The 12475-nt window shown below is 38.5% G+C and overlaps 1 protein-coding gene across 8 annotated transcripts in view; it reads right to left on the bottom strand.

Moving 5' to 3' along the window:
• The window catches only part of CADPS2 (calcium dependent secretion activator 2), a 323617-nt gene that overhangs the window by 207758 nt on the left and 103384 nt on the right, over window positions 1-12475 (bottom strand). For all 8 annotated transcript variants that reach the window (XM_069802016.1, XM_069802017.1, XM_069802018.1 and 5 more), the window contains exon 3: window positions 9881-10213. In XM_069802016.1, the coding sequence (XP_069658117.1) occupies window positions 9881-10213 (333 nt within the window). The remainder of the gene's footprint in view (window positions 1-9880; window positions 10214-12475) is intronic.

The following is a 12475-nucleotide window of genomic DNA, read 5'->3' as shown; positions in this document are numbered from 1 at the left end:
ATTGGAGAGAGACAGGGATCCATTCTCCTGCTGCTAGCAGTTATAGCTTCCAGCTTCCATCATCCTGGAAACATGGGAACAGGAGGAAACTACTAACATTAAACAGGTGGGAAAACACCAGCTACAGAAAGTCTGCTATCCATCTGTAAAACATAGTAGTTGCTCCAGTACAGTAAAACTGGAATACTGGTCAGGTAAGTTTCCCTAAGGACGGATAGGTGTTTCAGGCAAGATCCTGCTGTCTCCAGTCTCCTGAGGAAAGAAACACACAGTGTGGGGAGAAGGCTGTGCCAGATTGATTGGAGCATGGTTTTGCAGTTCTCCTAGGAATAAAACAAAGCTACTCCAGAAACTGGGTGTACCTTTGGGAGCTCTCTCAGGCATGGCTCTGTATTATTTTCCCTCATTTACGGGCAGTCCTAGTGTTCCCGCATCAGAAAAGCTTGGCACTGCATGACCAGTTAGGAAAACAGTTTATTCAGAGGTGACAGAGGGACTGACTCTTCCCTTACTTCATTTGCAAAATTTCTTCTGCCATAGCCCCAGAATGCTTACCATACAATGGCTCCTTTCAACAGCAGCTAGAAGTCAACATTTCTACTAAATAAGTAGCCTCAATTTTATTTCAGATTTTTCCTGTTCATAGCTAAAATGTCTGGAAGTCTATTTATCTGTTATCTCAAGAAACAGATTCCCACAGAGGACACAAAGTACAGATGAATCCTATTATTACTCTCCTCTTACTCTTCCCTTCCCAGTAGGCTGTTAACTTTCAGACTGAGGGTTGCAATTATTTTTTCTTGTCTCTACTCATGTTACTGACCTAAAAAGGGTTATTTCAGTTGGCCTGAAAATTTTTCATTTTTTTTTAGCAGAAAACTAAAATGAAGATAATCTACCTACCTACAGAAGACCTAGAGAAACAGGCACTTTCTTGTAAACATGTCAGAAGTTAGAAATGATGAACATCTAATCACAAAGCAGACAGCCTCAGCGCTGACACCAGTCTGAATCTGGATGATATGAACAACCATCGCTGAGTCTTGTAATATAAAATATGGGAATAAATTACAGGCCAAGGAGCATCTCCCTGCATGATGACTCTTCTGTTGAGAATCAATCCTCTTTTAGGGTGAGAGGGTGTCTGGGGTAGACAGCCTAGAAGATTTGAGATTGAGAGATTAAATCCTAGAGTTTGGGACAGCCTCAGCAGAGGAGACGGCTGAAAAGGTGACCTGAGAGTTCTCTCATTTTTAGGACAGCCACAAGAACACCTTCCTAGAGGATAAAAAATAAACACTCAAATTGTAGCATATTCAAAGAGAGCTCCAGCGCTCTCAGCCATTTTACATATACAGTTACACTTGCATGGGACAGTCTATCCTCTCTTATGGCTGTGCTTTGATATTTCTGTTTAAAGTATGTATCTACCATATATATTAGGCAGCTCATTTCCACATTTACTTGCATCTTTCCCTTTGGAGTGACTGGGGTGCAGGAACCCATATGAACCTTGTCCAGGCAGCCAGTCGCAAAGAAACTTCCTCTCAAGAAGGGAGACCTAAGAGGGTGCTCCCTTAAAAATTTCAAAAATGGGGAAAAAAAGCATCTAGGCTTCAGAACAAGCCATTCAGTACCACTAAGTGAGAGGGATAAGGAAACACAGGCTCATTCTTTTCCTGTGGCTTCTTCAGCTGCTTCTGCTGGCTTCACACTGGCTGCTGAAGACACCTCAGGATGGAAAACACTGCAGAGGAACAAACCTAAATAATCAAATTGATCCTTGGGATGGAAGTGACTGTTCTACGCAAAACTGCTTTACTTTGAATTGATAAAAGAGGGAATACAGAATACTACCATGTCTTAAGCAGAACAGGTGACAAATTCACACTAAGGGTCATTAACTTACTCAGCTTGCTCACAAAGCACTCATTCAAATGCATATATAAGCTAGTAATCAGACACATGAATAAACTTCATCGTAAGTCTGGAAATGTGGCTGTAAAAATTATTTGGTTTTTATTTATTTACCCAAAGACACAGAATCTCTCCTTAAGACCAAACCAAACCAACCAACCAAAAAAAAAATAATACAACAGCCTTTGGGAGAAAAGATTTATTTTCATTGCTTAATACCAAAGTAGAGGAACTTTATCCTCAGCTGGTAATATTAAACATGATGAGTCAAATGCACTGGTGATGTTAATATAAGTGCAAGTTAAATGCTGGATATATTTGGCTTCGAATGTTGAGGCAGCTTAACTCCCTTGTATCTGAAACTCAAGAGAATGTCAAAACAGCATTAATTACTTCATGAAGGCTCCAAAAGAATATTTTAGGGGAAGAAACAGAGGGAAAGGTAAAAAATAGAAGCTACTTAAAAGGATCTCCTTTAACAAAGCCAAAACCAACTTCCTTGTATTTTATGCTACAATGCCCATTCTGCTGCTGTTCTCCTGCACTCACTGAATGCCAAAGACAGTCTCAGAAAACAGAACTTCTTGAAAGAAAGATGTGCAGCCAAAATCCCAACGCTGATGATTTCAAACCTCAGGCACAAGACAGAGCAGGGGAGATGGGTAATTCTCAGCTTCTCTCTGCTGATTCTCAGTCAAGCCTGGCTTACCTCTTGTGACAAGAAAGGTGATACACAGGAGAACAGGCCTAGAAGGATGCTAACTTAGAAAACACAAGTAAATCCACTAGTCTATGAGTGCTGGTGGTCTCTCAGGCTGCTACAGACCATATGTGTCCAAATTCTTCACGCAGGTACAAAACAAAACACAAGAACAGAAGCTACATATGCACAAAGGGAGCTCTATCATAGAAAAATCCACATGTAAATTTTGCCTTATAAGTGTATAAAGTGAAAAACTATCCCTCTGTTTTATTCTTAATGCTCATACTGAACAAATAAACCTCTGAATATTTTCATGGTTTTCAGATGTCCCACTTAAGTTTTCCTTTTAAATGTAGATGTCAAAGCCATTTTTTCTCACTCAATAGCTGAATCTAAGAAGGATACTGCAATACCTCAAGTCTGAAAATGCATTACTATTGCCAACGCACCATTTCTCTCTGGTATTTTCTCAGTATTCGTTCAACTACAAACAAAAATATTTCAAAGTACTTCACCATTATGTAACTCGTAAGGCTTTTAAACCTTGTTCAGAGTCAGATATTTAAACATTTTAAAAAAGTAACTTGCTTCTCTGAGGATGCTTTAATGTTCTTTCCATCATTCTTCTATCATTAGAGTAAATCAGAACAAATCAACACTCTCTGGGGCAATCAGAGACTTTTTTCCAAAGTAAACTCTGCTATTATAAAAAAAAATACTTGTTTACGGAGCTAAAACTCCCCCCCCCCCCCCCTTATTTAAATACCATCAATGTGTGTTAACAGAACTGAATCAGTTGGGGGTTCCAAGTCTTCCTTTTTCATCAGAGCTGGTGTTATTAAGCTGAAACTCCGAACTGGCCTAACATACACTGTTCAGCTTAGCTCTTAATTTCTCACAGTCTCATTACAGAAGTAATTTTAGGAGGAACATTTGAGGTTGCAGGACTGTTTTCCAAAGCACTGAAACTTTTGTCTTGAGCAAGTTGTCTTGTCTTCTCCAGACCTCTCGAATGGAGGTAAAAGACAAATGAAGCACCTCAGAAAAAAAAAAAAAAAAAAAATTAAAAAAACCCAACTGTTGAAATAACTTCATATTAAACTCCTATGTGCATGTAATCAAGAGTGACATCTCATGAAGCAGAGACAACATCTAAAGCCCTGTGAGAAATGACAATTTATTTCTCCATTGAAATATTTGGTTTGAATTATTCTGCTCTTGCTCAAGAACAAACAGCAGCAGATCTTTTTTCCCCTTGAAGAACAGGGATAAATCAATCAGAAAGCAGATTTTTTTTGTGAGGAGGAAGGCATGGGAGAAGATACATTCTTGTATTTACAGGTACCAGAAACCAATAGAGTTGATGTGTGAACAAGCCTGAAGTGTGAACATTTGAACGCTTCTGTTATCAAAGGCATGAAACACTTTTCAGGTTGACAGACACATCTGACAATTTTAAAGCACTGACCTGTTCTGTAAGGAAGCAGACTGTTATTGCATCATGACTGTGTGCAGAAACTTTCTAGACTCACATTTATCATATACAAATGCAGTCAACACCTGAACACTAACTATAACTCTATAGCCTCCCACAGTCCCACAAAATTATTGCTTTTCTTCTCCCAAGAGACGTCCCATACCACTGCAGTCCTTTCTGCTCACTGAGAGCCCAGACAGCTTTTCCCCTCACTCCTGCCCGGCTTCCTGTCTACTCTACAGTCTCTGCAAAACTGCCTTTTATCTAGAGAGCAAATAAACCCTGCCTGTACTGGGGGTGTGCATTGGCTACCCAGCAGTAACCTCTTACCAGGTAAGGCCTAAAGGTAGCAGATCTCACATATAAAGCAGGTGATCAGCATGAGGTCTCTCTGTCTTTTTTTTTAAAAAAAAAAAACCAAAAACCAGGAATAGGAGTATCTTGGGCTCGGTAAAAGCACATTTTCAGTCCAGAAGGATGTTTAAGACATCAGTGGATGCCTTATCTAACACCTGATGCTACCTTTGAAATACAGCAATGGACCTTGCCAACATTTTTCAGAGGTTACTTTGTTGTATCAGGTGTAATTTACCATGAAATAAGTAATTACAGTCATTGGCAACCATCGGAAAGACACTGGCTTAGCTGAAGCGCTGGTCACGTTATAACATCTCACAGAGCCAGTATAGAATCACAGAATCATAGAATGTTTTGGGTTGGAAGGGACCTTAAAGATCATCTAGTTCCAAGCCCCCTGCAGTGGGCAGGGACTTTGACAAAAACGACTCAGATTATATGTATTGCATAACAGTACATGTTCTATAATATACAGCCCAAACCAATTTTTTTTTCCTGTGCCTTGCCTCAACTTAAAGAATTAATGAATCTGTTCAAGTTTTGGTCTATGTATTAAAGGGAATCTTAGCACCTGTTTAATTACTTCAAGATTATCAACTCTACACTGAAACTTACTGTACAAAGATATCATTATTCTTTGTGCTTCTTAAAGTTGCATTTGTCCCTGTAACTTATACAGGGTATAAAAGTTTGTAAGAAAAATATCCAGAAGCATGTGACATTCTGTGATACATAACTGCACTACTTTTCATGATTTTACTGAGGAAAGGATCAGAACTACAAACATTCAAAAGTCATGAAGGCCTTGTTGCAAATTATATTGCCCTTAATTTGACTTACTTTCAAAACTGCATAATTAACTGGACTTCAGTGAAGTGCTGGGTGAAGGAGTCCAATTGTATTGAGCACAATAAGCAGACTTCAGTTGAGGAGAAATTCTTCAGGAGAAAATATTCAGTTCAGGAGAAAATATTCTCATAATTAAAAATACAAAAATTTATTATTGAAGATACAATATAGTCCATCATTCTCAATATTAGACACTTATACAAAGAGTTACATCTTGTAAAAGCTAGAGATAATAAAGGATGTGAAGCAGATGCAGTACAAGGCTTTTAAACAGAAAATTATATCTTGCACCAAAGTACCATCTAAAGCTATTTCCAGAAGAATTAGTTTGTAGTTGACTCCCAAGAAGCTGACAGTAGAAGACTTAGCAAATAATTCTTCCTAAAAACTGTTACATTATTCCCAAAATTATTTATTACTTGTCAGAAAAGAAAATGTGACTTGCAAGAATTCTTTCATTATGAAAATCAGTGTTGTTCTCTCCTCCCCACACCCAAGACAAGGGGTTTAGATCAGCCAAAAAAATCAACCTTCTAAAGGTACTTTCAAAATAAACTCTGTGTGCAGTTGATTTACCTGGTACAGAAATTCTGGTGCTGGTGAAGTGGTGTAGTAATAGTGCATGACCACACATCAGTTTGAGTTTGACTTTCAGTTTGACTTTCTGCATCAAAGTTATCCTCTACATCAGTGAATAATTAAAAAAAAAAAAAAAGAAAGAAGACTATATCATGTTTGATCTCTATAAATCAAAGAAACCATAACAACACACTGTGGCCAGGCATCTCAAAAGCAAGTCAAGGAGGTCATTAAGGCCCAGCTAACTGGCAATCATTTCTTATCATAAAATACAGCTCAAGGCAACACAGTGTAAATAAAAATCAGGTGAAAATGTTAGCACTTACAAAACTGAATCTTTTAATCACAAAGAGATACAGGTGGTTGGCAGCAGTTGCTGGCCTTGCTCTAAATTGTAAAGTTGAGAACGAGACCATAGAAGATGTCTTCAACATCCTAATGTGAACGTCCTGTTAATGTTCACTACCTAAGGACAAGCTTAGGCATTTAGTCTATGTTAAAAGACTGTGACAAAAAGTTATTCTTCAAAGAAAAATGCATAAAATTGTCATAGCTATGGGGACTGCGTCTGGCAATTTGAGAGACCTGTCCTATTACTATTCACTTTATTTTTTATTAAGTTCTTGTGCTGATTGAATGAACACTGTTTCTCACTGCTATCACACAAAAGGTGGAGACTGGCAACCTGTGTGGACCCTAGCAGAATTGTCTGATGAGCTGCTGCAAGATACCAAGGTTTTAAGAGTTGAAGGGAACACTCCATTTAGAACAGGCTGGGGAGAAAAAGCTGCTGAAAACCAATAAAAAGTTTCTAAAGGCAGAGAAAGTCACAAGGAGGAGGCTGGCAGACAATACCTCCTACTGTTAAAATAGCATCCTTGTCTGCTTAGCACCCCTGGAGGTACAGAGTAATTTACTCTTATCATCGACACTGTAAGACATTTTTCTGTTTCCTATTTCCAAAGGGCTGGGAGGAACAAAAAAAGGGGGGGGGGGGGGGGGAAGACAGAGTTTTCTGCACAAATTATTACTGTACAAATTTGCTGTTAAGGGCACCTGTTTCTCAGAGCTGCAAAATATACAGAATTTCATATATCTGATTCTCTGCTAGAAGCACAGGCTAGAAGCCAACTCATCAAAATCTCTATCAAAAATACAATTTTAACATCTGTTTGGATTTTCACTTATCTTACTGCTCCCAGACACTATTGATTATCATTATCTGCAAGTCTCTAGTATTCTAAACAGCGGCAAAGGGAAATGAAAGTGAGCATTTTCATACAAAGACAGATAGAGGCTTCCAGGGCAGAATGGAAACTGCTGGTGCTGACTGAAATCCGAGTCTAACTTCATCTCATCTTCTATAAATACACTGTCAACAGAAAGGAATAAGATACAGCCTGAACTAAAATGTTTATTAAAACTATAATGAGAAATAAGGGATTTCGCCAGAGGAGAAAAGACATTACATTATCAGAGACTGGTTGCTGTCTGCAATACACTTCCTGGGAAGGCTACGATTGTTGTCTTTTTCTTTGCAACAGACTTCTCATACCTTTGGTGTATTATGTGCATGACTGGACCACAGGAACGGGATATGAAATTTATGGTTGGTAGCAACTCTGCTGGAGTACATAATGAAAGTTTTTGCTTTAGCAAAGTAATCTCATTCTTGCCTTGGAAAACTAAAATCTTCAGAAAGCTAGAACTCCAAACAAGACGGGTATAGGCTTGAAGCCTTTCCCTCTCGCTTCTTCCCAGCTTCAAATACATAGGTGCTCCAATATCTGTTCCCAAAGAAGTAAGTCTCCCTTTCTTCCCATCCTCCGATAACTTATATGAGTTCAGGGTAAACAACATGTACTTTGGAGACCTGCACAGGAGATTTTACAACCTTCAGTGCTCAAAACCAGCAAGAGCAAGAGAAGAGTCTTCTCTTAATCCCACTGAGTCATCTTTGCACACACCAGGATAATCAGTCAGTCTTTCTCCCTTCCTACCTACCACAAGATTACTTCCTCTTTAATTTGCAATTCAAAACATAGAAAAGAAAATCATCCCATGCTCAAAATTCTACCATGGTAGAAGACAAAAATGACTCACTGCAATGTTTCAGTCTCTGTAGGTTATGAACCAAGAACAGACAGAAAATTGTTGATATTTGCCAACCAGTTTTGTTCCATCAACTTCCCTGCAATGAAGAACCAAAATAAAGAAGCCTTCGAGTATACAGATACAAGAACCTAGTGGACTGTATCATCAGAAGCGCTTCTAGACTAAGGGAACAGTTTTTTTTGTTTAATTGTTCAAAGTTCTACAGTCACATTTGTTTGTGTTCCTCTAGCACAACACAGACTAATAGCAGATTTTGACCGTTCACTGTGATGTATAAAGTAAGATCCAGCAATCATCAGACACCAGAGGAGGGAGGAATCAATACAGAGTTTCTACTATAAGTAACAGGTTATCTACTTTTGGGGTATTTTTTCATGTTTTCAGGTATTGGGACACGTTGCCCAGAGAGTTTGCGCAGTCTATCTCCATTCCTGAAAGTTTTAAGACCTGACTGGTTAAAGGCCTCAGTAAGCTCCTCTGTCCTCACAGTTGACCCTGCTTTGAGGCGGCGTTTGGACTGAATGACCTCCTGAGGTCTTTTCCAAACTGAATTATTCCATGCCTCTATGTTCTATTGCATATAAACCCCCAAATAAGCAGGATTGTCCCCCAAGATTTCAGTGCTGCTTCATCTTGTTACCAACCTGCATATCCCAGAGGTTAGCTTCATGATTTACATGTATGTGAATTAAGAGGCAAAAGGAAAAAGATGGGGCAAAGAGGAAAAAAAGAAGTAATATTTTCTATCTCCATTTGAAACACTGCTCATTCAGAAGTCTCCTTCCAGCCTGTCATTAAACAGCTCACAGTGAAAGCAGGAAGCCCTCATATTTGATGCAGAAAAAAATATTACACTTTCTCATTATGAAAGTTGGATCTATGACCCTGAGAAGCATTAAACACCACAGATGTTTCAATCATAGAACAGTTGCATGATTTCACGCCACACTAATCCATAAATGAAGTAAGCAATAACGTCCAAGATTCCTCATTTGTTCCCATATTAAGATGGCCCATAACTACAAGCCAACCTTCAGCATAATATACAAAAACCAGCTTAGCTGTGGTCTGGTGTACTATTTTATAGACAGTGTAGAAAGCTGTGTGAGCTCAGTTTAAATGCTACATCCACACTGGTCAGTTGCGAGACTTTCAAAAATACCTCACTTTTTTCAGGTTTTTCCTCCTCAGGTAATTGCTAATTTATAGTTGCATCACTATGAAGACTGGCCAGATAAAATATTTTTACATACCTTTACACTACTCATTAGTGATAGATTACACATATAAATCCAAATATGATTCCCAAATAGACTGTTTGTCTTGGCCTCAGTAATTTCTGGGGAACATCACTTTTATCCAACAAAACAACAAAGTAAAAATGTGTAAATTAGCTTCATAGACGGTGTTTGAAATGAAGCACATTGAGTTCTAACATACTGACCTTCTAGACACTGGATGGCCAAGAGCATCCTGAATTCAATCACCTGTCATCTATCAATTTATGGCAGTAAATTTCTCTTAAAGATGTACACACACATACACAAATGTATGTACATACATATGTAATTTATATGAGGGTATGCAGGCATATGGACCATGGAACATGCTGCAGAATCACCCAAATCACTGGAGCCGTGACACTGTAAAAGGTCTCAGGAGATGCCTGTAGCATAAGCACCATATACTCTGGCATACCCTTTTTCCCAATGCTCTCCAGCGACCAAGTGATGCAAAGATTCCTTTCTGAGGGGTTTAATCTCCTTGGACTATGGAGATATACTTAAAACTGAAGGCTTCTACACACAGGGAGGAAGCACTTGACCTGTTGGCAGGGGGGAGATATTTTGGACACAACAGAACCGAGTGACACCAATACTTACTTGGCAGGCATTATAAATCAACTGGTGTTCCAATTTTTTGATCCCTAGAATCTGCTGAAACATTTCATAAAGCTGTTCCTTGCTCAGAATCAGCTCCGATACAGCACTTAAGGCCATTCTATTCGGCTGTTTGCAAAAGTCCTCTTCTCCCCTGTATATGGCATCGTATTTGGCGAGCCAAGAACTTAACACTGTCTCTTTGCTTAATCCATCGATTTCCGGCAAACTTCGGACTCTCTTTTCTATGTTTTTCTTAAAAACATCTCTAAAGTCATTTGCAGAACATCCTCCACTGTGGACCATTCTTGCAACCCGGTCACTCTTGAGAAATACCTTTTAAAATAAAAGAAGAGAAAAAAAGAAACAGAAAAAGTTAGGCATGGACACAAACAGAAGCCAATCCTTTATAAAGGGATTACAAGCCAAGACTTTGCTTCTATGTAAGATGGCTTTATAAGTAAGAGTTATACAGGCCAAGTTTGCTATATTTTTCATAAGGAAACAAGTGACCATGTTGAAAAAGTAAGTTTCTGCATTGAATAAGTACTTAAACTAAGTAGCTTTTAAAGTATTTATGCATAAATTTACAATAGCTAAACTAAAATGAAGTTTGAATTAACAGCAGCTAATTTAAAACTTACCTGCAAGATTTAATTAATCTTTTCTCCATGAAAACCACAGAAGTCTAAAGTTACTTGCAAGTAACTCATGGATAAGCTACACTGCCTCAAAACTCGGGAGTATGAGTTAAAATATGATCTTTAAGCCAGCCAAGAAGCTCATGGAAGATGAGACAGAAACCCAGGGAAAAAAAAAATACTAGAGAAATACTACAATCAATATTAACAATAGAGAGAAGAAAGACTCAAAGATACAGAACTGGTTCTAATACTGTACATACAATACTGGAGACACAGCATAGGATTCTCTGTGTAAAAAACACAAACAAAAACAAACACAAAGTTTTTTGTCCACTCCCAAGTACACAGACTCTAAGATATGACAAGGCAAACTACAACCACAAACCAATTAAATCAGCATCAGCATTCTGTAAGAACTTTTCATTGTTCAAGGACGGTTGCATTCATCTCTTCTAAAACAGGCCTTGGCAAGGTTGATCTTTCCAGCCACTGTGTGCGGCCAGCTCATTTCTAGTAGCAAGTCTCATGAAACCATTCCTCTACACAATGCAACCACCAAAAAGATGACCGCTGCAGCACGATCAGCCACGTAAACAACTGAGGTGTGCCTTGGACAAGGGATGAACTGCATCATGCCGTTGAATGGATAACTCGTGGAGAACCTCCTGGTTTCCTGCAGGAGGGGGAGATGGGTTGAGGCCCTCCACCCTGCAAGGCTTGGCTGCTGGGGGACTGCCTGGGTGCCGCACCAACACCCCACGCACAGCTGAAATGCAAAGCACTGACGTGATACCACACAGTCTAAACAGATTTCCGATCCATCACCTTTCTGACTGCTTGCTCTCTTCAATCAGATACTACGAGGTGGAAGATGAGTTAACTATGCATTTTCAGATAGGCATCTTAGTCACCAAGAGCTATGAAAATGCAGTGAATGGAGATGATAGCACAGCAGAGCTCTGACTCCACGTGCCATCAAATGTTGGAAGATGGTGCACCTACCAACCAACCTAAAATACTACTGTGCTTCCCCTGGAAAATACAAAACAGAGGAGTAGGAGAGGAGCTAAAAAGCTGAGCAGAAAGGAGTACGCAGGTGGAAGCAGATCAAGAAAAACATATTCTAAAAGTTCCAGTGATAGTTGATACATGTTTCCCCATAACATATTTTAAAATGCAGTTACTTAAAAAATATATCTTTCAACAGATACCCGAACTGATATTATACCGAAGGCTGCAGATCAAGCCTAAAAGTACTTGCTCAAACAGATTACTCAAAAAAACCATCACCAATATCTGCTAATGACATTTTATGCTCTAACGGTACCATGATGGATTTCCTTTCTTGGAAACGTAAGTATCCAAGATTAAGTTCTTATCGGTATCATAACGGGAGCTGACATGGTTACTGTCAATTAATGCTGATATTAATTTCCTCAAAATGCTACACAAATATTGAATCTCATTTCAAAATAAACAATAATCATAACTTCTACTCAGCAATAAAACTTAGCAACATAAACAGGTACAAGGATATTAAGCCTTTCCTTGTTTTAACAGTCTGCAATTACATTTGATTCATTCCTCCAACAGCTTCACTGGAAAGCAAATAGGAAAAAAAAATATTTTAAAAAAGATGACTTCAGACTAACTTCAGCTACTTTGTACTGTTCATAAACATTAAATCTTCCATAACATTATTTTGCATACCCAATGAGAGAAAGCAGATGCAGAAGAAAGAGTGAAATTAAGAATATTTATAGGCTCTTCCCCTCCATAATCTCAGGTTTATCCAAGATTACACAACCCTATGTATTGCTAATATAACTGAATAAGTCTTAAAAAAAGAAAAAAAAATCTGCAAAACACACACCTTAAGATCATCAGAATATTATTCACCTTTCGTTAGCTTCTTTCAGTAGTATTATTCAAAACAATTAATCCAGAATGCAGG

The sequence above is a fragment of the Haliaeetus albicilla genome, chromosome 14 (assembly GCF_947461875.1).
Source record: "Haliaeetus albicilla chromosome 14, bHalAlb1.1, whole genome shotgun sequence".
Classification (NCBI taxonomy): domain Eukaryota; kingdom Metazoa; phylum Chordata; class Aves; order Accipitriformes; family Accipitridae; genus Haliaeetus; species Haliaeetus albicilla.
This window is presented reverse-complemented; position numbering and strand designations above follow the sequence as displayed.